Genomic DNA, 23,231 nt, shown 5'->3' with positions numbered 1-23,231 from the left:
AAAACTTATTATTACTGTGTATAGGAGCTATGCTGTTGAGCGTCTAAATAGAATTGGGAACCCCCGAATATGGATAAATGGGAATTAAGAAATAACCACTATTAAAGGTGACTTAATATATATTTCTTCTTAAATACAACTTACAACTTATTAAATGCATTTCACTTCACCCAACACTATAATAAAAATACTCATCTTAACAAAAGCTGCTTTTAGCTAACAAGGTAATTAGTGGACAACAAATATATACGATCTCAACAAACTAGAATATAATAAGTCTATTTCAACAGGAAAGAAGATCGATTTCGAACCGTCAGAAATTGGTTTTCTATTCTATTGGAACAAACTAAATATCTATAAATTAAATACTGTTAAATGCCCCACGTTTACGTTTGGCACTGACACCCAATCATTCCAATGAAAAGTTGGAAACATCACGAATTCTTATGTAAATAAATAAATTTTTCAAGTGTTAATTGCTGTTTACACTGGATTTTCTTTTAAGTCCATACTATCTACTTTGCTCTCCATTCTTTTTGGCCAGTTTTTCCATTTTTATAATTTTGCTTTGCTTTTGATGTTCTATTTGGAAGTCTCGTTCTGTTATGTCCAAGCGGTTGATGTTGTAGATTAGAGTCTCTTCATTTAATAATTCCTCAGGTGGATTTCTCAATCTGGCCAAAGTTTCACATAATCCTGGAAATATTTTTTCTTCCAATCCAATAACTTCTTAAGTGGTTCAGGTAATAAACTGAACATTCGCGCGAAAATCAACAATCGCACTCACCTGGACAGTTCCTTCTACTTTTAGCAGTCCCTAAACAACCTATTAATACTACAAGAGCCGTTTTGAATAAAACTTTCACTCCTTCGCATAAGAATACGTCCCAAACCCGCAATAAGGTGTCCCATGGAAGCGTGCGAGTGAAAGCACATAAAAACCACTCTGTGCAGTAAAACATTGGTTCTGCGTTCACTTTTTTCAGATGTTTATAAACTTGCGGACAAACTTTCTTTAGTAATCCTGCAACGGAAAGATAAAAATTGGGTTACAGAAATAGGAATATTGGGATAGATAAGGAATTAATACCTTGTAAAATAAATCCATCCCTTTGTACGACTTCCATGTTAGGTGAATAGTAGTTCTGTAAATATTTATCTGAAATTGAGACTAGACACCAAAATGCTTGCTCAGCAGGCATATGCATAAGGAGAAAAGCAGCCACCGGAGCTTGCGCCTGGCAATAACCAATATCTGGGTTATAAATCGTGTAAGCTTTAAGGACATTAAACAGTTCTTGTTGGCTAAAAACGAAGAAATAATAGTATATTTATCCATTAAAAAATTTGTCATATAGTCATGCAATTCACATAATATTAAATTTTGAGAATATTCAATTAGTCCTAAAGTATCATTAGTGTTAAAGCCCATTTAGGCCTTTGCAGTAAAATGATTGCAGATGCTAGACACAGGTTTTCTTCATAATTTCATTAGAATATTCAAATTTTGATAAAATACCCTGGTTTATCCTCTGAACTAAACATTTCATGTGTAGGAAATTGCCTGTGAATGTCTTTTTTTATGTCCTCTAAACACTTTGCATCAGCAGTAGCATTTAGACAATCTTCGTATCGCCCTGGGTGTTTGCTCAATAGCATTTGACCACCGCAAAGGTAGAGCCATGCCCTGGGCCGAATTGACATTGGTATTCCTGCAAATAATAAAAAAATTACTACAGAAAATTGAATAGAAAGTTTATACTACAGTTCTAATTTACATATTTTTGAAGCACACATGAAATGAGGGCTAAAATATTATTTACCTTTTCTACAACGTTCCTTAATGTTCCTGTAATTTCTTTCCATGTAGAAATTCCATTTACCTAACATTTTAAGCCATTTTCTCTCTCGTCTCAATACAGTTTCAGGAGGGGGCCCTTGCCTTGGCTCTGGGGAGTATTGTGCACCTCCTAATCATATATTTACATCAGAACTCTTCAAACAATTCAATGCTACATTAGGTGGTAGTGAAAAGTATGATTAACAAATTGAGGTAAAGGTAGCAAAAAGTATCCAAGAGTCTTATGTGATAAGAACCTGAAGAATTCACCAGGGGCAGTTGTCGTTTTTTATATTAGTGACAAAATGTCGTTTATCAAAATATACATTGTTTCTCTAATGTAAAACTTTGAAAGAGCAAAGCTTTGCTTCGAGTAGTTGTATGTCGAAACTTCAAAACCCTGACACCCAAAGGTATTGACACACATATTCTTCTTTAATTCACTAGCTTTAATTACGTACCTAAGAAGCCATGCCTATCAGGTACATTAGAAATAACTGAACCATCCATAAGTGTACTAGCTTCAGAACATTCTGAAACAGTGTCTCCATTGATGGATAGAGCCATTGCAATTCGCTAATGTATACTTTTCATAGAAATCTAAAATGGATTAAAAGCTATAGGTGATTAATGAAGTAGGTACACCCACCTTCAACAGCTTTATTAATATTTACCTATAAAACTATGTTTACCACCCACACCCACTCACGAACAGCCCATCTTGGTCCTCATTCTAGACATTTGTACTGAATTTCCTGCATTTGCAATAACACTAGTTTTAAACTTTGTTGCAAACTCTAAACATTTACTTTTTGTACTTTTTTTGGGATGTTTTTGTTGTTAATTAAAAAATTAAATCGATATTAATGGTGATGGAAAAGGGACATCTCACGCAGTACGATCATGTCACTAGTGTAATGATAAGTGACAGTGACAAAATGGCATTTGTCATGACAGTTATGGGCGCATTCAGGCAATTTACAACCGTGAGCGCTGCGGCACTTGAATTCGTTAATTCTTTTTTTTGCCAAACAATTTGATTTGCCAAGAGACAAGTACTTGTTGACTTGGAAATGTGGAAATTGATTATTCAAAATATTAGCTTTCCAGTGTAATACTCTTCATCGCTTCCAGGATAGCGTAATGCAATGGCTACAATAAAGCGCTGTTGTTTCTCATTGTGCTGAACGCCATCGTTACTGAAGCCTGAAATTAGTTAGTTTTTATTGTGGAATTTAGTTTACAATCTTATCGAGATCCAGTACAATGAATAATGTTCCCACCGGTCTCCAAAGTCTCTACGTTAAATTTAACTTTCGTCAAAGTCTCTACCACATATATAGCAGTTTTCGTATGAAGGGTAATTTCCCCTGTTTTAACACTGGACGGGCCTGAAGCTAAAGCCATAAAAATAATAATTTGGTCTTGACAGTGACTATCCACACACGTTTGCTGATCCATGTTCTTCAACAGCATCTCAGAAGCTCTCTCTCCAGTTTTTTCAGGAGATTCGTTTCTTTTGCCCAGAGCATCTGCGCCTAAAATACACTCCGTGTCCGTGTATGCTGTAAGAATGATTCCCGACGCGTTATCTACGGCAACATTACGATCCTCTTTGTAGCTTTCTATGTTTATATTACGGCAGACTTTTAGCAACATTCGTCTCGCACTATCAGCCATTCTGTTTGATATGTGGGGCGGTAGTGCACCTGCTACAAAGCTCCAGCCACTAATCGACGTTACTTTCCCAGGGTTTATTAAGTGAATGCCTTTTAATTCCTTCACAGGTTGAATGGTAATTGCTACTTCGCCTCCTCCTTTGGGGAAATAGCCCCTTCTTACGAGCTCAAAATCAAAGGTAGCCCCGAACTTCTCCAATACAGGTCTGAAGACTTCTGTCATATAATCCACTTGAGGGGCCATCTCGGCGTTAGTTCCCCCACGCAGTCTTAGATTTATAGGAGATTGTGCAAATAATGCGCACGGGAGGGCTACCTGCAATAGTAAACTAATGCTTCCAGCTGTTTTAACAAACGCGTTGAATGTTCCTCCGACAATTTCTTTCGGAGAGAACGATATTTCAGTGGAACCTATAGAAGCTCCGCTCACATGGGCGTTTGATAAATCTTTTACAAGTTCTAATCCTTTTAAATGCTGCTCCATTAGTCCGGGCTTGCTTCTCCCGGCTCGGATGTTGTAGATACGGATAGGTATCCGCTTCAGACAGCTCAAGGTTAAGGCGACTCTTAAAATTTGGCCCCCGCCTTCCAAAAGGGAGCCATCTATGGTTACGGTTTCTGACATCTTTTTGCTGCTAAATGAAGCAGATTATGATCAGAAAAACCTAAAAATAAAATAAAAATTTATATGGAATTCATAAAAACTATTAAGATCTGTCCCACAAATAAATATCAACACATTTTAGAATATATATGGGCATAATATACATTTGAATCTAGAAAAGGTCCATAGCAGAGGGTGCTTCTTTGGTTTGGGGAAGGGCCCATCAATTCACCTTTGTTCCTCACGGAAATCGAATATAAGATCTTACGTGGAATATCGGTTTATATCTCGCACCCGCACTATCATCACGTCTAATTTCTTTAAAATAAAGAGGAGGCAAATTCCAAAAAATTATTGAAATTATAAACTCAATTTTGTATAATAGCGACTGCGCAATTGAGCAACGTTGCCATCAACGCGAACTGAAATGGTGTGTGGGGGTGCGCGATAATAAGTAAGCAGGTTGCCATGAAAACATGCCCACCTTATATGGTCAGCAGGACTATACTTTATAACCGACACATTCCGCATTATTCCTCCTGGCATAATGTGATTCTCGTTTGATTTCAGCCAGGAAGGTGAATATCTGTTCATTCCACAAGTTTCGTTCTCCCCCAGAGTGGTGAATGAGCGTACGTTTACTCCACTGAAGTTGAATGAAGTTTGGATATCACAGCATTGTTGTCACTTTAAAGAAATTAGCGATCAAAGCAGGGAAGTTCCATAAGGAAATTCTTCAGGTCGATGAAGTTTGATTAGATCTAGCAACGATGTAATGTTGAAACGTCAAACACGAAGGTGACGTTTTTGTGTTTGTTTATTAACCTAAAAACCTAAAATAGACGTAAAACACAATCAATTTTTAAGTTCTTAATCTTAATCTGTATTTTATTCTATAAATATTTAATAAACGAAGAATAATCCATATCTATCCTGTAATAGAGATCCACGACATGGCTTTAAACAACTTCCTTGAGTTTTTTCAACTCCAGAAAGGCAAGGTAACATGAGTTTTGAGCTTGATAAAGAAGACAAAAATAGTGATGCTGTAATAGAAATGTATTTTTCTATAGTTCATATTAATGTTATATTCTTATATAAAACACGACCCTAAAAAAATATACATAATCCTGAGGTAAAATATTATGTTCTAGGGTGTCTCTAAAAATCTAGCAAAACTTTAGTTGCATATTTCACATTCATGCATGTTTCAGACCTTTCGGCCAAAGAAGAAATTTGCTCATGGTACCATAAGATACAGCTTACACAAACAGGCCCAAGCTAGTCTAAACTCTGGCATAAATCTCAGATCTGCAGTGAAATTACCTCCAGGTGAAGACCTCAATGACTGGATAGCAGTTCATGGTAATTACAATTATTGGTAACTTATCTTAATATTGAGTGTCTCATTGTTACAGTGGTAGACTTCTTCAATCGAATAAATCTCATATATGGTACCATATCTGAATGTTGTACAGAGCAGACTTGTCCCACAATGTCAGGAGGTCCTCGGTTTGAGTATTTATGGGCTGATGGAAAGCACTTTAAAAAGCCTACCCCGCTCCCAGCAAGGGAGTACATAAGCCATTTAATGGATTGGATTGAAACACAAATAAATAATCAGGCTATATTTCCCTGCACAAGTGATTTGCCTTTCCCTAGAAATTTCAACTCACACTGCAGCAAGATTTTGGCTCGATTACACAGGGTGTTTGTCCATGTCTACATTCATCATTTTCAAAATATTGTGGCCATTTCTGCTGTAAGTATACCTACGGTAATGGCATGGCTTTGAAAAAAGAATAAAAATTGTTTCAGGAAGCTCATGTGAACACTTGTTACAAACACTTCTATTACTTTGTAACAGAACACAACCTTGTCAGCCAGAAAGAGCTTGAACCTTTACAGGAAATGGCATCCAGAATCTGCAAGGATTTACCCACCTAAACCAACTAAATGATGTTTAGAAACAAAGAATGGTAGAGATTTAGGGGCAAGAGTTAGATTTAAGGTAACAGTCATTACTCATACTCATTCATCACCCAAGTTATTGCTCACAATTTGGTAACACCAACAATAATTGATGACTGATTTTCACTTTTGTAACTTTATTAAACATTGTTGGTAGGAATTTAATGGCTTTCAAAGCTTATAAAAATCTAAATTTCAGCCTAAAAAATGTGGTGATTCAACTGAAAATTTATTGGGGAAGATTATGTATTTGAAGATAATACTGTGACTGCTGTAAGTGAATGTTGTACATCTTGCATAAATGTCCTTTTGTCAATTGATGTAGTGTCTTGGATATTATTACTTCTTGATTGGGTCTTCATCAGTCACATCATTTCCGAATAAAAAATATTAAAACGAAAGCTTTAAGTATCGTGAGCTTTATATTAATTATATGCTAGTATTCTGGCTCCATCAAGTCATTCAAATATGTGTACAGGGTCAGTGAAACTGAAAACATCACCGTTTTACGCAAACTTTGTTGCAGAATAAATGTTGTTACATAGTATTTGAGGTTCTAAAACGGTTATTGTTATATAACCGAAAACGTGAGATTTTACTATGTTATTTAGTTTCACGGGCGTTGGCTGAACCTGTATCTTATTGTTTATGATTATTTTCTTGTGTATAGTCAGTTAAGTGTATTATTATTTAAACTTAAGATGCATTGCCGTATAATCTCAATTAACGGGATCTGAATTGTTGAATTAATGTTTGTTGGTATAATTGTCTCTTGTTTTAATGTTTGTTTTAGTGTGTAACACTGTCAATACACCGATACCTAAAGAAAGAATTATTGCATCTACAATTCTTCACTAAAATTTATGATAAATAATAAATATATAGGTACATTAAGTTACTAATAAGTAGTAATTTACTTGAATACTCTTTAATTTGTAAAAGTACAAGTACAAAGTAACATGGATTTGGAAGCTACAAAGAACACTTTACTTTTTACATACCTTTACTACAATCAGAACAAAAAAGTCAGATATGCCATTATTCTAGCCTGACTCCTTTTTGGTTTATTATTTATATATAAAAATTAAGTCCTCATCTGTACCATAACTTTTCCTCGCCTCCTCTAACGTCGATAGAGCCATCTGGCAAACATCTGAAAAGCAATAAAATACGTAAGATTCACAGAGTGGACAACGAGTATCCGCATAGTCGTATTTTTAGGAAATCCCCATCTATAATATTATTTTAGGTCTTACGGTCAGCAAATGACGGATTCCTATAGAAGATCTTTTGTCTCTCAATGTCATATCCACACAGCACAATGTAATGACCTTGATATGTCGTAGGCCACGGCAGGCATTTCCGTAGTTCGGTTGAGATCTTGTTTGATTTGCATTTATCACAGTAAAGAAGTCTTGCGTTTGTGAGGATGATGATGGGTCCATTGAGAAGCTGTTCGATTAGGTGTAGTATTGAAATGGAACGTTTTTTCACTGGAATATTGTTCTCTTTGGCTTCTTGGAATTTCAGGATTACCCGGGTTTCGTCCTAGCAATAGAAAATTTGTGAATATTAGCTCCAGATGCTTATATCTCTATTTCAGGAATTAAAGCAAAATTGAGCTTGTGTCAAGGTAAACGCACGGCACATGATTCTTCACGCTTTTAGTCGATTTTAACTTTATTTTAATTTCATTTATCATCCTCTGGAAGAGTCATTTTTCAAAATCGACTTACTTTGGTTAAAACATGATGATAGTAACTATTTCCTCGATACCCTTCGTGTACGCCAATAGTTACAGTGTAGAAGACATGGTCAATGTTGAATCTTTTCAGTAGATAACAGAGATCTATCGTCCAAGTGCTGAAATCAAAGAAGTATGCTGCAATACATATTGAAACAGGGTTCAGCCAACATTATTGATCCCCAAGAGCAGAGTTAGCTTCTCAAGCCTTTGGAAATTCTGTATGAACAAGAACTGAAAGAGCTGTAAAAAAACCTCTAGTATTAATTTAAAACCCAAAAAGACTAAGTAAGTCTTGCGTTTTGTTGGTATTTGAATACGAATTGCTCTTTATAATATCTATAACATCTGTCTTACCTTTTATTAAAACCCTCAATTTTACTAATTTTAGATAAATTTTTGACTAAATGGTGTCTATGCTTTTGCGGCAGTACCATGAGAACGCAAGAGATGCCACAATCCCAGTTGGATTTTTGCTTGTAATGGCATAGCTCGATGTGGTGTTTCGGAGGTATATCTGGAAAAAAATTTCTAAGAAGTGTACTAAAATCTAATAAGGAATAAAACGCGTTATCTAGGAGGACTACAATGGTGGATTAGGCTATGAGACTAATCTGCTCGGAATGCGATAAAGATTAAGCAAGGTTTTGATAAAATCGCTCTGCAGATAATCCAAGAAAACTCACCAGGCTTCAGTTCAATTCGTCTCCTCATTACTCCACATTTATATTCACAGATTTTTCTCTTGCATTTAGACGTAGATAGTCGAGCGATTTGATAACAACTAATCAATAGAAGTAATTGGAAAACTTAACCGAAACCGCAACATTGCTGACTATCAGCACAAAAGTGGTTTTCCGAATAACAACACTGTTTCAAGTGGAGGCGGATTACAACAATATTTCAATTACTGTGCATTGGAAAGATAAAAAAAAAACAACAAATCCCCCTGAGGTGGACGAAGCTCGTCTGATTGCAGTCGGCAAATTACACGTGTATAGTGCGACGTACGGGCGAATCTAATCTATATCTTTCGAAGTAACCTGAATGCAGATAAAGCTCCGTTTATAGCATTTCGTAATAATTCCTCTGCAACAATGGTTATTAGTCACACAATATGTGACAATGTAATAGCTCATTTGCTTTTTGATACTTAATTTGCTTAGTGAGAAGTAGTTTGATTAGTCTTAGAGGTTTTCGACTGCACGTAGGTTGCAGATTTGCTGAAATATTCAGAGGGTGAAGTGCATAATAGAAGTTATTAAGCACACAATTAAATGAAGATCACAACGACGTAGGAAAATTGATAGGAAAGTTTCGAGGTGGGATTTCTCGCACGTTTTAATGAGGCCTCTCGTCCCGATTAACGCTGAAATGTCACCGATAACGTCACAGGAACAATACGTCACCGCTTTGAGGCTGCAAAAATGTGCAATTGTTCTCCGCCATTGTGGCCCTCCACGGCCGCCTTCGGCGAAAGTGACAAAATGGTCCCCCACGTTTGGGGGCGACAATGCACAAACGGTACTTAATAGCGAGATATGAAGGTTTAAGCCGGGAAGCTGATTAACGGTTTTTGGGGGGAAATTTAAACGTCTTTCGGCGCAAGCAACTCACACACGAAACATTTCATTTGAACAGAACGCACCTTAAGCCAATGCAGTATCTACTCCCACAAGAACGAACCCAAAAAACTCAAATTCCTGACACCTTTCCGGCGCGATCGGCATTTTTGGGCCGGCCGAGAAATATTTGATGCGTCACACTTCCATAAAATCGTATCAGTCCCTGAATTTTTTTGCCCCATTGTGGCGTCGCCGGACCGCTTTCGGCAAAAAAGCCAAAAATTCCTATGCGAGCGCAAACCATAAACAAAACGGCATTTATTTGCGGAATATCACGATTCAGGTGCGGGGACGTGTCGCTTCTACAGGATGTCCGATAGTGGTATGTTAAAAATTCAGGGATTAACGAGTTCCTATGAACGCGCGTCGGTTTTCGTTTCCCGTCTGAAATTCAAGGTGATCATTTTTCTCATCACTTTTGAGCGCAGGATGTCTCATTTAAGCAAAACGCTCTTAGGCGTGATTAATGCCTAATCTTGAAAGCGTTAATTTCTATGTGCTGTTTCCGCACGGGGCGAATTCGTAGATCCTTCCAAAACAATCTCAAATCGGCAAATTTGCCGGGCGACGAACGATGCCTCGTGCCCTGAAGACTGTCAGATAGGGGTACATTACGCCGCAACTCCGGGGATCGTCAACAACCCCGGATCGCAGTTACTTTCGAGGGGGCGTCACTGGATTTTTCGTCAAGTTGCCGAAAAGCACATGATGAACGATAATACTTAAAAAACGGGAAAAAGATGTCGGCTCACATTGTACGTGGGTGCGTTATTTGACCAATAGGCACCCTTGAAGGATCTTGGGTCGCTCGCTGCGACTCCTAAACAATAGTCGGACGCATTCAGCAAAGTCCTACCTCTGAAACTCGACGCATCTTCGCAACTCATGCTGCCACTTTCACACCAAATGCTGCACGAAGCTCGCACGCACCACTCGAATGACTCCGAACACAAAACTGCAATATCAATGACAATGAAATTAATTATTGTTAACTAACTAAAACAACGTTAATCAAGCATTATTTAAATATATCTGACCCAAATCCCGGGCTATTTCTACAAGAACCGCGGTCAGACTGACCAAGTAAACACGAAACGTGCCAGCGCAGCGCGTGTTTCCGAGTGGTTTAAAAATAAATAATAATAAAGGAACCTAACGAGTTCACCCTGAATACGGGAGAAGTACTTTTGTTTAATTAAAAATATAAATAAAAAAATGGAGTCTGGTCAAAAACCTTGATCGTCAAGTTTGTTTTAATTATGAAAAGTGCGCGATTGTGCACATTCGATGGGCGCACGGCTCAAGGGCATTGCGTGCGGTTTTTAAATTATGCGGTGTATTGATTGGCTAATTATTCAAGGGAACAATAGATATAATTTTTTTTAATTTAAGATGTAACGTTAATGTGATAATTGTCATTAAAGCGGACCTTGATATGAAAATCACTCGGTGAATCAATCGCAGTCCATTGATTTAAGTATAAACGCATAAGATTTTGTGAAAGCCACGATGCATTCACGTGAACTAACGTAAAGATGACGTACCGCTTCTTACGTTACGTACGTAAATAAGGCTCAAACCTCGGAAGCAGCTGAGAGTGATAAGTGCTTATCTCCCACGAGGTGCGGAAAGCGATACTGCTCCGCTCGAGGATGACTCAAGCGGTTGAGCGCGGAAATAGTTACTAAACACCTGAAAGATTGTTAACGGACGGAAGACGTGTTTCGTACAATTTACGTTTGGCTTTACAACACACGCAACACTTCAAGGGGGATTTCACGGAGACGTCGGGATAAGAAAATAGGGGGGATTGGAGAACGCTTTGTATAACCGACCAGAAAGTGGCTCTTCGCTGGCAAAAAGTAGGAAGCCCCACTTATTCCGCGGTTCAAACGCACGCGCACTCAAGACAGAACATACATACGTTTGGACAAATTTAATATTGGAATAAAACTATACAATTCACAAATAAACATCATGACCGTTTTATTTGTAACAAAAAATATTAAAAAAAAAAAAAAAAAAAAAAAAAAAATTTGGGTTCGACTTTTTTTTCATTGTTTTCAATAAAGAAAAACGTACGATGCAAAAACAAAACTGTTTTGAGAGCTGCCGCGAATGAACATCGCTCTCGTATTGCTGCGGCCAGCAATAATTCACTATAATTCTGTTAAGATTTGTTTTTAGAAAAAGTGAAAAAGTTCATAAACAAAAACATAAGCACAATACAAAGTGTTTATAAATTTTACTCTAAAAGAAATATGGCGCCGAAAAACAGTACTTTTTGACATTAGGAAGTTAAAACGTATTTATATCGAATAAGGTATACAGGGTGCTTTGGGCAATAATAATTTGCTCTTCATTTTTATTGCTATTATTTAAATATCTTGTATATGAAGCCACCCTGTATAACTAAGGCACCTAAACACTTCTGCGCAATGTCTTTCCTGCGCAGATATTGGACAATACTTCTGACGCATGTTATTTACTTGAACATAAACAATTATTGGGAGAAAGTGTAGATTTGACGAAGTGTTGTCCGATAACATTTTTGCCTTCAGATTGTTCCACAACGCCTCTGCCGAGGCGAAACTCACAATTACATTTGATATTTAACTATACACATGAGCCTTCTTCAACAATCGAAAAACGACCCATTAAGTTTGCTACCACATTACCGTGGTATCCCCTCAATCCGTACAATATTATTTGATACTTCGGAGAGACTCCACCAAGTCTGTGTTTAGACCCTTGAAGTGCCAAACAAATTATCCCTACTTAAGACCTAAATTACAATGAACGCTAATGAAAAAAACGTTGTCTCTACTATAAAGGAAAATCCAATCAACGACAGCGACAGATGAAACTGAGAAAGTTCAAAATGAGTAACAAAAAAATGCAATAACAAAAATATATTATTTAAAAAAGTAACTTAACAATTTCTCCACTTTGGATAGAGAATCTGGTGTTTTCACTACTCGGTTTGTTCAGGTTTAAAATATAAAAAACATTGAAATCGTGCAATGGGCCCTAAGATTCTCTATCAAGTTGCAGAAATATTTTCAGGAGTGTTACGTTTTACTTACGAGGTAAGATATTGATTTTTTTGTTAACTATATATCCAAAGAGAATCACGAATGGAAAAAACGCAGGAAACGAGATAAAAATTATGAATTTTACGTCAACATAAGGTTGTTTTAAATGGAAATATTTTGTTAAAACCGCAATATAAACTCATTTGATCACTCATATGGAATTCGACAGGAGGGCCCCAAGGCTTCTGAGGCGGACCGAAAACCAAAAGGTGGCTCTAAGAACGTGTCTCATCTGTTACGAAACTAAACTGATTTTCTGAATTAGATACGAACGAAAACATTTCACGTATCGAAATGAAAAAAATGAGTTTATAATTTGGTTTTGCATAACAAGGACGCAGGATGTAAGGATAGTGTTTCTGCAAAGCTGCCGCTTTGTTGTTCCTGGGAAGTGCACAGAAAGCATTCCAGGTGAGTCATGCTCATTCATTTTGCATTAATTTGAAATTGACGACTATTGAATTACGGTTGTGAGAACGCAAAGAGCGTCTCGTAATAATTTACACAAAGCGCAGAAAAAGAATCCTCATTTGGGTGGACAGTTCTGCCCGGACTCTGAAGTTGTTTGCATCAGTTTTTTCCAGGCCTATCACGAGTTTAAAGCTCCCTTTTCGCGGAATCACACAGTATAGTTTATAAGGCAACGTTTCCCTGTAAATTCAAATGACCACAACAATGCACCGCCCCACGGCTCCCCGCGAAGAGGAGGATTACTTTCAATATCCAAGAAGATGTAGTAATTTCCACCCCTTTATAGATCTGTCACTCCCTCCGAGTTCGCATTCGTGACCTATTTTGATAAAAAGGACGGACAAAGCTGTAAAAACAACGACGACATGCACAACTCTTGTCCCTCAAGAAATCTTCAGCAAATCGAATGTATCGCACGTACCTATACGCGCGCTAGTTGATTTTTCCCATTTAAAATCGGAAACAGGCCGTGGAAAGTAAAAAGTTGAGAGGAATATGACTAAGCAAAAAATTTATAAGGTTTACAAGATGTTTAGTCACCTTCGTCTATCGCCCAAACTGAATGCAAACAACTGTAGGTTTTTTTAGCTTCTAGCAAAAAAAGTTGTTTTGAAACCTATAGGTATTGACGTCCACTCGACCTTACTGAGAATGTTTAATATACCGACAATGGTGAACTCGAAACACTTACATCCTGTTCGTTTTTATTTTTCAATAAGGCAAAGAGTGAGAAATAAAATAAAACGTCGTAAACAACGTAACAATTAAAAAAGGTTTAAATACTTACCTAATTAAATAAAACTAGACCCATGAAAATACGAGAAATGAGTAGAAAATAAATTAGTCAATAATATTTATGAATATCCTCCTGTATAATAAAGAAGTAAACATGAACAAATATGGATAAATCCATACTATGGATTGGCGGAGAACTATATTTGTTATGGACATTCGCAATAAAAATTTAGCTTTTATTAATAGTTTATGCACTCCTTGTAAGTATTTAAACCCCATGTTTGCTCCTCAATTATCATTATTCCCAAACAATTTATGGCTGTATCAAACTTCCAAAGTAAATGCATACTTTTATTATATTCCGTAAGTGGCGTAGCTTCTGCTTCTTCTGAAAACACTCCTCGTTTTTTCACAGACCCACTTACCATATATTAATAATCGAATGATAATTTACAGTCGAAGGCAAAATTCCCGCCATGACACCCATTAATTTTGCTGCTCCCTTATAATACAATATGACTCCAACTTATTCTGAAACTAGAGGTTCCTAATTTCGACAATAGTTGGACAGTGCATAATCGGGAAGTCTCAGTGCAGCCTGTTAACTTTTTAAGAGTGTACGAGTAACAGTGTTTACAGCGATTAGTAACTTAGTCGCAACGAAAATTTTTTGCCTCCCCTGTAGGAAAATAGATCTTCATATATCCTTACTACCTAAATAAAATTAAATTTTCTATTAAAATCGAATCCCTTCCCGAAGCTGTTGGGTTCAGCGTTAAGGATTCTGGCCGTGATGGTTTCCACCTTGGGAAGGGTGTTGATGCTGGACTAGCACCTGTGTGAACAAATGTTTGTTACAGTATGACAAAATGTGGATAGCAAAATCAAGGGGAAATGACTCATAATACTTTTGGTAAGAAAACTTGAACATAGTTTCAGACAGAACAGGCCGATTTTCGCAATGGCCCTAGAAGTACCTTTTGGTTTCTGTTGGATTTGTCACCGTAGAACCACTTTATTATTACATTATTTCGTACTCCAGTTAGCCATTTTGTCGAACTTAATCTCAGCTATGCAAACCTAATTTAATGCGACATATGGCGTCATTATTGAAGTATCGAATAAAGGAGACAACAAGTGATCGATTAACGAATCTTTGCATTATATTCATCTAAAGAAGCACTTATTAGGAGACAAGTTGACAATTATCATTTTACTGCGTACCTGCAGATGCTGCGGGGGCCCCGGTGGGGGAGCCTGCTGTAGGTAAGGTACATTTGGCATTAAATGAGGTTGCGCTGGTATGCAGAACATACCAATATTCTGCATACCAACCTGCGGTGGAGCCTGTTGTGTATGTTGCACAGCCTGCAATATAGAGAAATAATCCTTAACAATAATGTACAAATAAGCTCTTATTACAATTATTATCGTAATAAACGTATTTCCCCTAGTAAAGAAAAGAAGAACTTACCTTGAAGACGCGTTGTTACCATTATAGATCTTACCTATCTTTTATATAGCCATATTATAATAATCTTAAAATTTAAGGACTAATAATTTGAATACCTTAGGACGAGACTTCGGCTTTAATCGCAATTATGAATGTAGCACCCTACCTGGTATCCTTGAGGTGGGCCCTGTTGTTGCTGGACAGCAGCAGGATTATAAGACTGCGCCGGAGAGGGGGTACCACTCGGCTGTGGAGGTAGGTACGGAAGCTGAAAGATACACGGACGTTAAACAATACAAGTTGAGACGATGCTTATTCTTCAAATTCGGTAATTTGATTCTGTACGACTTAAAAGTGACTAAATAAAAGCTCACCTGTGCCTGCGCTGCTGAGGCAGCAGCCGCCGAGTCATACATCCTAATTGTAGCAGCGGCAGCCGCGTGCATAGCAGCAACCGTCGGCTGATATGCAGCGGCGGCCTGGTTCATGCTGTGCGCCGCTGCAGCAGCCGACGGATATATGAACTGCGGAAGTGGAGCGGGTGCAAGCAACGGTTGCCCCGTTACAGCTGCGGCGTGTTGCATCTGAGATGCCATGTCGTTCCGGATTTGACTCATCGGAACTGGAAAAACGATGGAATTATTGTTTTCAGTTTAAGTTGGAAAGGTATGCAGGGTTATTCAAATCCGCTGCATTCCACTTGTATTTCGAAAATTGTAACGCATATTCTATCTAACACTTACTTTTTCTCATTCTACTTGACTGCGGAGGTGGAGGCGGCTGGTACTGGGGTTGACTGATTGCCATGTAATGCATGGGCATCATAGTAACAGGCATCGGTGGACCGCCCCCAGGTCCGCTCACAGCAATGTAAGGACTATGAGATGGCGTTTGGGGTGTATGCGGTCTGCTTGCAGAAGGAGTACTCGGCGATCTAAGGAAATGAACATTTCGGCTCTTTAAACTTAAAAATGAAATAAAAAACTTAATGTCGGATCTCCTTACGGATAAACATTATTTGAAATAGCAGCATAATTCTTTATTTACTTTACTAATTTTGTAATATATTTAAATTTCTTAAATGATTCTTACCTGGGTTGGAATGGCTTAGCCGTAGGATTCAACACAAATTCCTTGGCATTTGGATTCAATTTCGACTTAGCCACCGCACTCTGCAGTTTCTCGCTTTCGATGCTCTGCGGACTTTGAGCGGGACTCGGTTGCTTCTGCGAGCTGATAGATGTTTGAAGTTGCTCCTGTATGCTACTGCAATAAGTAGATATAAAAATTACGGAAAATAGTCAATTACTCGCATATAGGTACGGATCAATTAATACTCAACTTCCGCATACGAACCTAGAAAATTGGGTGAAAATGGCAAGTAATAAGAAAAGAAATTAATGACACCTCACGTGACACTGTTTGGCGATACACGATCTCACCTGTGTGCACTCAGATTGCTGCTGCTTCCACTAGGTGACGTGCCGGCGCTGTGCGTCTGCACCGGTGGCGCCATTTGAGTCACCATTTGCGGTGATTCCGTGCCCTGTATATGAGAAAGGCTCTGATTAGCCAATCCCTGTTGGACATGTGGTGCAGGAACCGGCTGTAATGTGGGACTCGTATGAGCAGGCATTGACGACAAGGTAAAATCTTGCGAAAAAGCATGAAGCTCTTTCAGGGTTTCCTGGTTTTGAACCGCTTGCGGGGGTGGCGGTTGAGAACGGGACACTTGCTGGGGTGGAGGAATTGAGTGCGGTGGACCTTGTTCCTGATAATAAAACTGCGTGTTATTTAAAGATTTTGGAATATTTTTTTAGAAAAGATATAGTCACAAAGAACCGATTGATTTTATACAATATGCATAGAATTAGGTATTTTTATGACAAGAGTGAGTCCTCACCTGTTTAACATCCTGATACGCAACCTGTTGCGGCGGCGGACCCTGAGGATGTCCAGGCGGCCCAGCGTGCATGATTCGATCTGGATGATATTGCTGCTGATGACGCTGCTGTCTTTGTTGCGGCCCGGATTTGATTTCGCCATTCATTTGAGGTTTGCCGTGAGGCGGTCCCGTATGAGGCACTGCATGAGGACCGCCGGGTCTGGGTGACGGCCCTTGAGTATATTGATGCGGTGGCGTATGCGAATTCGGGCGCGGGGGTGGATTATTAGGCAGTGGCACATGTTGCGGCATAGGCTATGAAGAGATATATTTAGAGTCATATATTAGAAATTTTATTTTTAGTTCGTTTTACAGTCCGACTATTGCCAAATGCGAAGAATCTTCATATTTAAGGAAAATTAATTCAATATAAGAACCAACTAATCAATTTACCATTGGCTGTGCGTGTATTTGAGGAGGAATATTCTGCACCTGAGGCGTCAAAACCTGGGGTGGTACTGCCGCGTGAACATGAGGGGGGGGAGGCATATGTTGTACAGGTTGGGGACCCTGCGGTGGGTGTGGTTGCTGAGGTGGAGTGTGGGCATCTGTAACACCGATTAAAGATTATTAAAAACTCTTAAACATCCACGAAGTATAGTAAAACAACTATAATCATTTAACTTCGATAGGGATAAATTACTTACACTTTTCTTTGCAATTTAGGTGCAAAAAACTGACCAGATTGTTTAGTAGTATTCGAATTCCAGGGACTTAAATATACAGGGAAGTTAAATTTATCTCGTTTTGATTAAAAAGAAAGCTAAATGTACTAGTTGGGCGACCCTGTGGGTTAAAAATTTTATAAAAATTAACGACGTTACATTGTGATTAGTGTTATATGAGCCTAGGAGATTATCCACAAATTCAGGAAGATCCCGTATATTTATTTGACTTGAGATTTTTGTTGAACAAATTATATAAATCATTCATTACATATTTAGTACTATAAACCCAAAATAAAATATTTCAGTTATTATCTTCTAAAATGAAAGTTTTTAAATTTTTAACCGATTAAATAATACTTTACTACTATTGGCTTAATACCCCTCCCACTAGTAAATGTGTATTTAATTTGCTAGTTACTAATATTTACAATTCACTTATTTTTATATATGATACCTCCAAAATACACAGTCAAAAATAAACCCTAAATGATATTATTTCACATACAAAATCCCGGTCCAACACTACACTTGGTAAACTTACTTGGTGAAATGGGGTGAATGTTATTTTGATGGCCTTGGTGTGCGCCACTATGAGCTGGATACTGAATTGGCGCTCGGGTTTCTTTCGGCGAGGGCGAATTTTGAGCGCTAGACCCGCCTGATGGTGGGGGAGTACTACGGACCAATTTACCATTATTTTGTCCCTTTCTCTTCGCTGGAGGAATGTATTTTCCTGAGGAATATTATTTAAGTACTTAGTTGATTCCGCAATACCGCAAAATATAACCAAAAAGTAATTCATTTTCGCTGTTTCTCAATTATTTAATGAGCAAATTACTTCAAAATCGAACCTTACCGTTAGATTCTTGTTGTTGATTTGGCCTTACAACTGCAGCAAAAGCAGCTTCTTCATCTCCATTTTCTAATTCCAACCTAGCCCGATGGCCCGGTTGATTCTCTGCAATAATAAAAGCATCAAACACCTTTTAATTTGCTTAAAACTGTGCATTAAGTACCAATTTCACTAGCAATTTGTTCAGCCTTTGCTTGAGCCTCTTTGAAGTCTGCTGAATCACTTGCCTGCAACGGAACTGTGTAGCCCCTCAAGGAATGGTCAAATGTTGATTGTACCTAAGTATATCGGAAATAAGCATTCGTTAAAACCGTTATTTGTACTGATTATATACCCCATATTCTTGCTCATTTTTGCGAAACATGTCTTGAACATCCCACCCGTTTGACGCTTCCAGATCTAGGTTTAAATCATTCCCGTTTAATTGGCCTGCGTCCCACGGCTCTAGTTCCTTTTCTTCATTTCTATTACCGTTTAATCTTGCAGAAATTGCAGTGTCAGTCTAAAATATTCTGTTTAATTAATCGGTCTATAATAATTACTGAGAACGTCTAACCTGAAAAGTGTCCTTAACGGGAAAATCCAGATCCACATTTTTAAAAGTCATATTCAAAATATCACATGGCTTAAAGATTAACTTGTCCCTATGTGTCTCCGTTAATAAACGAGAGTCAGGTGCGTCAGGATTTTCCACCTTTGCAACCACTTCCAGAACTACATCGAAATTTTGGGAAAATGTTCTGAAGACACCTGAAGGAAAACAATCACATTGGAAAAGTTATTTCTAATGGTGCAGACGTAATCGTTACCTTCCCACACTTGCCCAGAGGCTGTAGTTATCCGTGCCACGTTACCTACTTGTGAGGTGGCTGCATGCATAAAAGTGGGATTGCTATAGACCCCTTCAGTTCCTAGAGACCTCTGTCTTTGGCCTCTGCAAAGCAATTAATCTAGCGTGAGGTAAATTAAAGAAACAATCCCACTTCAACGAAGTTAGCTCAAACCTTGTTTGATGAAAGTGAGGATAAGTATCAAGAAACACTATACTGAGGCATTTATATATAGGCCTGTTATCAATAACGTTGTTAACTGAATAAAAACGCTATAAATGCAATATTTAAGCTGGTTCATCAGTCGCCTTTTGGGGCAAAGCTTAAGGAGCTTTGATATTTCCTTAATGAAGCACATTTCGAGATACAAAATTAAATGATTTTGTTAAAAATGAAATGTTCTATGTACTGACCAAGACCATAATCCTATTAGTAGTTCTCATAGGCAAAAAAATCAATAAGTTTTTATTTAATTATTTAAGGGGACTCAAAGAAAAGGTTATAGCCCTATTTGCAACTATTCTGGTAGATTAGAAAAATACTCCGTTATACAGTATGATTTATGAAAACCATACTATGCCGGTTGCTATGCGCGTTCCTACACCGTTTCCATTATTTATTTTTATTTTACGAAACACCCTGTACAACGTATTATTGACATCAGACATAATTGCAGAAGATTATTTACTACTGGTTCGGAGATGTCCATGGCAATGTTAATGTATGATATTTATTAACGTCGCAACAATTCAAAAATATAAGAACATAGGGATCACAAAAAACCAAAAGGGCCAAAGATACATAGGTATGGAATACGTTTTTTGCAGGATACAAGATGTAAATTCATGGTAAACATTAAGCAGGAATTTTCTTTTTAACACGACACAGAACTCAAAAAACTAAGTAAAATCTTCATATAACACGTTTTTAAATCTAAAAAATTGCCGAAACCAGCATGTTAGAGGTCTGCGTTGTGTTCAAAGGAAAATCCTTACTTAAAATCCACCCTGAATATTATAAAAATTATAACTGAATTCAAATTTACTAATCAATTGTAAATGTAATGAAAAGTTAGCCAGTAGTTATTTAAAGGGGCTTAAAGGACCCATGATTTAATTGATAAGGGAAACGGACATTGTTCTCTAATAACTTACATCAAACAAAACCGTTATTTGATGGCTATAGGTCCTATCAGTTTATCAGTCCTTAATTACCAACCCAATTACCCCAAGAACCATTATTTATTAATATACCTAATAGCTGGCTTATCAGTAAATAACTAATAAGAAATCTGATTTATGTATGGTAACTGTATGAGGCTCTCTTGACTTTCATTAGGCAGCTACAGAATATAAAATTTACCTGGATGTGAAAGGACATGTGCGGATAATTCGAAACTGCTAATTAGGGTCTCAATTCTGGGTAAAGCTTGGATTCGCCAAAGAGACCCAAAATATTTTCAAGCAAAAATGAAACAATTAAACAGACAGAAGGTAGGTAGGTAACATACGTGACCCTTAGAAAAGATATTTACTCACCAAGGCTAGGCTTATGCAGATTTCATTTAAAAATGAGTGGTTTATGACTTCATAAATCGGTTGGTGTCGGCCTTTGGGTTTGGGGCCCATTATTGATTTGTTAAGGAAGCTATTAGTTGATGTCTGGGCGACATCCATAAAATTAAAATATGATAAGAAACTTTCAGTTCAGCGAAGGGACTTCACGGTCTTCTTTAGGCTATGAATATGGCAACGGAAGTAAACTTATGTTTTCGATAGGACGGATATAGAAAAAAAAACCGACTGGGTCAATTCGATAGAAAAAATTCACGCTTTGCTTCTTAATTTCTCAAATGAAAATGATTGCCCATGCCAAAGAAATGAAAAGGCTGAACAAGTTTCTAAATTGAACAAGGATTTAAAATTTAACGAAACTATAAACCAGTGTTTTACAATAGAAAAAAAGGAGGATGGTCAAAGGAGGTCTGACCCCAGAAAAATGATCAGTGATTCCCTGTGGACTACTGGGATTGTTTCGAAATATACTCTGCAGATGCTAAAGCCGTGTATGACCTCAAAATTTGACTTAAGCATCTCAAACACTGAAGGAGCCAAAAACAAATACGAGTTGTGTTCCTATCTGTATTTTAATAAGAGTTTTGGGTTATTTGTGGTACCAAGTTAAACAATGACTTCCTATGGAAGAAACCTTTCGAGTTTTAGATATTACTTTTACTATCAGTACATAAAAATAATTCAGGTAGCAGTGAAGTTCTAACTAGCTATCTTGGGGTGTAATGTCTTCATATAACTTAGTTACCAGAGTTCAAAAAGTCACCTACTAGATGGATCTACTGGTGATACTGTGTGCAGCCCTTTGAAATCCCCCATTTAACTAAAGCGATAACCCTTTGGACAACCTTGATATCTCACATTAGGTGAGAGAACTAATGGGAGATCTCCGATCACATTGTCAATAATATTATTATATAAATGGCTTCTATTTGAGGATTTCTAATGTATCACTGACTTGGTACCTTAGGGGGCACACAATAGATGGTTCAGCTTTGCTTATAAATGCATTTACTGTACAATACAACTGACTAATGCACTGACAATTTACTATTGGAGTTGGTCCCACTTGAGGGACAATAAGTCTGCAACTTACATTATTCTTTCAAATGTACCAATAATGGCGTCTATTGTTTATGTGAAAAATACACATAATTAGTTGAAAATCTGGGAAGTTGTTCACTAATTTTTTAATATTCAAGCGAAAATGGACGTAAAATCGAATTCCCACGAATGTGCATTAAAACGGGAAAGCATTTGAAACGAGGAAAATGGAGGAATGAAAAGGATGTAGACGGCAACAAAAGAAAAACATAAGGAAAAACAAAAAATGGCATACCTGACAGAGCCTCCCCTGGTCTTTCTCTTGTTCATATCACCGTTACCGTGTACGGTATCCTTGTTTCTCGTGGGCACCGGAATTTTGATAGTTTTCCTCTGATCTTCGTCGCAAAAACACGGAAATCCCAGGAACAGATCCCGAATTTTTCAAATAGCTAAATGAAAATTTCAATGTGTCTAGTACGAAATCAAAATGGCCTTTCTAGCGTGACGTAACACGGTGGTTTTCTTTGTTCCAAGAACGGGAGGGGAAGGACAGCCGATTTCTTCAGCGTGATAAACTTTAGATTTATTTGTTAACGCAAAATATTCCCGTGAAAATACGTAAAAGTGTTTAGAAAGTTAACAAACGTTTCCCTGACCAGTGCTGCTGGTGGAAAATGTCTGTCAGACTGGTTGAGGTTGACAGATTTTTGACGGCGTCGATTGCCGCGACTGCGCTTTTGAAGAAGCGGCTGTGTCACGTTGTTCTGCTATGTAGTACATTTCCTGAATTTTTTAATGCGGTTTCGATAAGTATAACACGCCCATCCTACACAACTTTATAGATGCATAATAGGTAATGTATCAAACATTTGATACATTTTTAACATTCAACATTTTTAAATTACTTTTAATGTTTTATAACCTGAAAGTTGCTTCGCAGACGGGAGTTCCGAAGACAATCATGCCGACAAAAGTTGGCGTATCTATTTGCCTTTCGCTTTCTATACATTTTTAATTATAGTCGCGACGACTAAGCGCGAAACAAAGACGCAGTTACGTACGCCGCCTTTTAATCGTTCGCTATCAACGGAGATTGCAGA

At 37.7% G+C, this 23,231-nt stretch overlaps 5 protein-coding genes across 11 annotated transcripts; 1 reads left to right on the top strand and 4 right to left on the bottom strand.

Moving 5' to 3' along the window:
• Positions 1 to 101: 101 nt before the first annotated feature.
• Positions 102 to 2,894, bottom strand: wkd (whacked). Of its 2 annotated transcripts, none has more exons than XM_066288603.1 (7): positions 2,515 to 2,894; positions 2,302 to 2,457; positions 1,824 to 1,970; positions 1,520 to 1,712; positions 1,091 to 1,305; positions 788 to 1,024; positions 102 to 696 (listed from the first exon to the last, which is right to left on the bottom strand). In XM_066288603.1, exons 2-7 carry the CDS (start codon positions 2,405 to 2,407, stop codon positions 512 to 514), a joined length of 1,083 nt encoding a protein of 360 aa, XP_066144700.1. In that variant the 5' UTR covers positions 2,408 to 2,457; positions 2,515 to 2,894; the 3' UTR covers positions 102 to 511. The 2 variants fall into 2 exon arrangements, with proteins under 2 accessions (XP_066144700.1, XP_066144699.1); XM_066288602.1 differs by having other exon boundaries at positions 2,302 to 2,440.
• Positions 2,895 to 3,036: 142 nt separating this feature from the next.
• LOC136342618 (RNA 3'-terminal phosphate cyclase-like) lies at positions 3,037 to 4,626 on the bottom strand. Of its 5 annotated transcripts, none has more exons than XM_066288609.1 (2): positions 4,608 to 4,626; positions 3,037 to 4,184 (listed from the first exon to the last, which is right to left on the bottom strand). In XM_066288609.1, the coding sequence occupies exon 2, from the start codon at positions 4,142 to 4,144 to the stop codon at positions 3,089 to 3,091; it is 1,056 nt and encodes a 351-aa protein (XP_066144706.1). In that variant the 5' UTR covers positions 4,145 to 4,184; positions 4,608 to 4,626; the 3' UTR covers positions 3,037 to 3,088. The 5 variants fall into 5 exon arrangements, with proteins under 5 accessions (XP_066144706.1, XP_066144702.1, XP_066144703.1 ...); XM_066288605.1 differs by lacking the exon at positions 4,608 to 4,626 and adding an exon at positions 4,288 to 4,574; XM_066288606.1 differs by lacking the exon at positions 4,608 to 4,626 and adding an exon at positions 4,356 to 4,574.
• Positions 4,606 to 6,876, top strand: Mob3 (MOB kinase activator 3). 2 transcript variants are annotated; one of them, XM_066288612.1, is made up of 4 exons: positions 4,606 to 4,863; positions 5,338 to 5,488; positions 5,542 to 5,885; positions 5,942 to 6,876. In XM_066288612.1, exons 1-4 carry the CDS (start codon positions 4,780 to 4,782, stop codon positions 6,068 to 6,070), a joined length of 708 nt encoding a protein of 235 aa, XP_066144709.1. In that variant the 5' UTR covers positions 4,606 to 4,779; the 3' UTR covers positions 6,071 to 6,876. The 2 variants fall into 2 exon arrangements, with proteins under 2 accessions (XP_066144709.1, XP_066144710.1); XM_066288613.1 differs by lacking the exon at positions 4,606 to 4,863 and adding an exon at positions 4,923 to 5,124.
• Positions 6,877 to 7,006: 130 nt separating this feature from the next.
• Positions 7,007 to 10,596, bottom strand: LOC136342623 (protein GUCD1). The gene is made up of 5 exons (XM_066288615.1): positions 10,320 to 10,596; positions 8,196 to 8,355; positions 7,831 to 7,957; positions 7,351 to 7,642; positions 7,007 to 7,247 (listed from the first exon to the last, which is right to left on the bottom strand). The coding sequence occupies exons 1-5, from the start codon at positions 10,348 to 10,350 to the stop codon at positions 7,162 to 7,164; spliced, it is 696 nt and encodes a 231-aa protein (XP_066144712.1). The 5' UTR covers positions 10,351 to 10,596; the 3' UTR covers positions 7,007 to 7,161.
• A 788-nt stretch (positions 10,597 to 11,384) lies between these two features.
• Positions 11,385 to 23,050, bottom strand: Atx2 (Ataxin-2). The gene is made up of 16 exons (XM_066288599.1): positions 22,424 to 23,050; positions 19,493 to 19,617; positions 19,240 to 19,433; positions 19,018 to 19,185; positions 18,847 to 18,961; positions 18,687 to 18,788; positions 18,372 to 18,563; positions 17,556 to 17,710; positions 17,121 to 17,417; positions 16,660 to 16,988; positions 16,310 to 16,483; positions 15,961 to 16,151; positions 15,592 to 15,839; positions 15,384 to 15,485; positions 14,989 to 15,132; positions 11,385 to 14,599 (listed from the first exon to the last, which is right to left on the bottom strand). The coding sequence occupies exons 1-16, from the start codon at positions 22,456 to 22,458 to the stop codon at positions 14,540 to 14,542; spliced, it is 2,631 nt and encodes an 876-aa protein (XP_066144696.1). The 5' UTR covers positions 22,459 to 23,050; the 3' UTR covers positions 11,385 to 14,539.
• Between the last annotated feature and the right edge of the window lie 181 nt (positions 23,051 to 23,231).

The sequence above is a fragment of the Euwallacea fornicatus genome, chromosome 12 (genome assembly GCF_040115645.1).
Source record: "Euwallacea fornicatus isolate EFF26 chromosome 12, ASM4011564v1, whole genome shotgun sequence".
NCBI lineage: Eukaryota > Metazoa > Arthropoda > Insecta > Coleoptera > Curculionidae > Euwallacea > Euwallacea fornicatus.
Note: the sequence above shows the minus strand (reverse complement) of the source record. Positions and strands in the feature narration are given on the sequence as shown.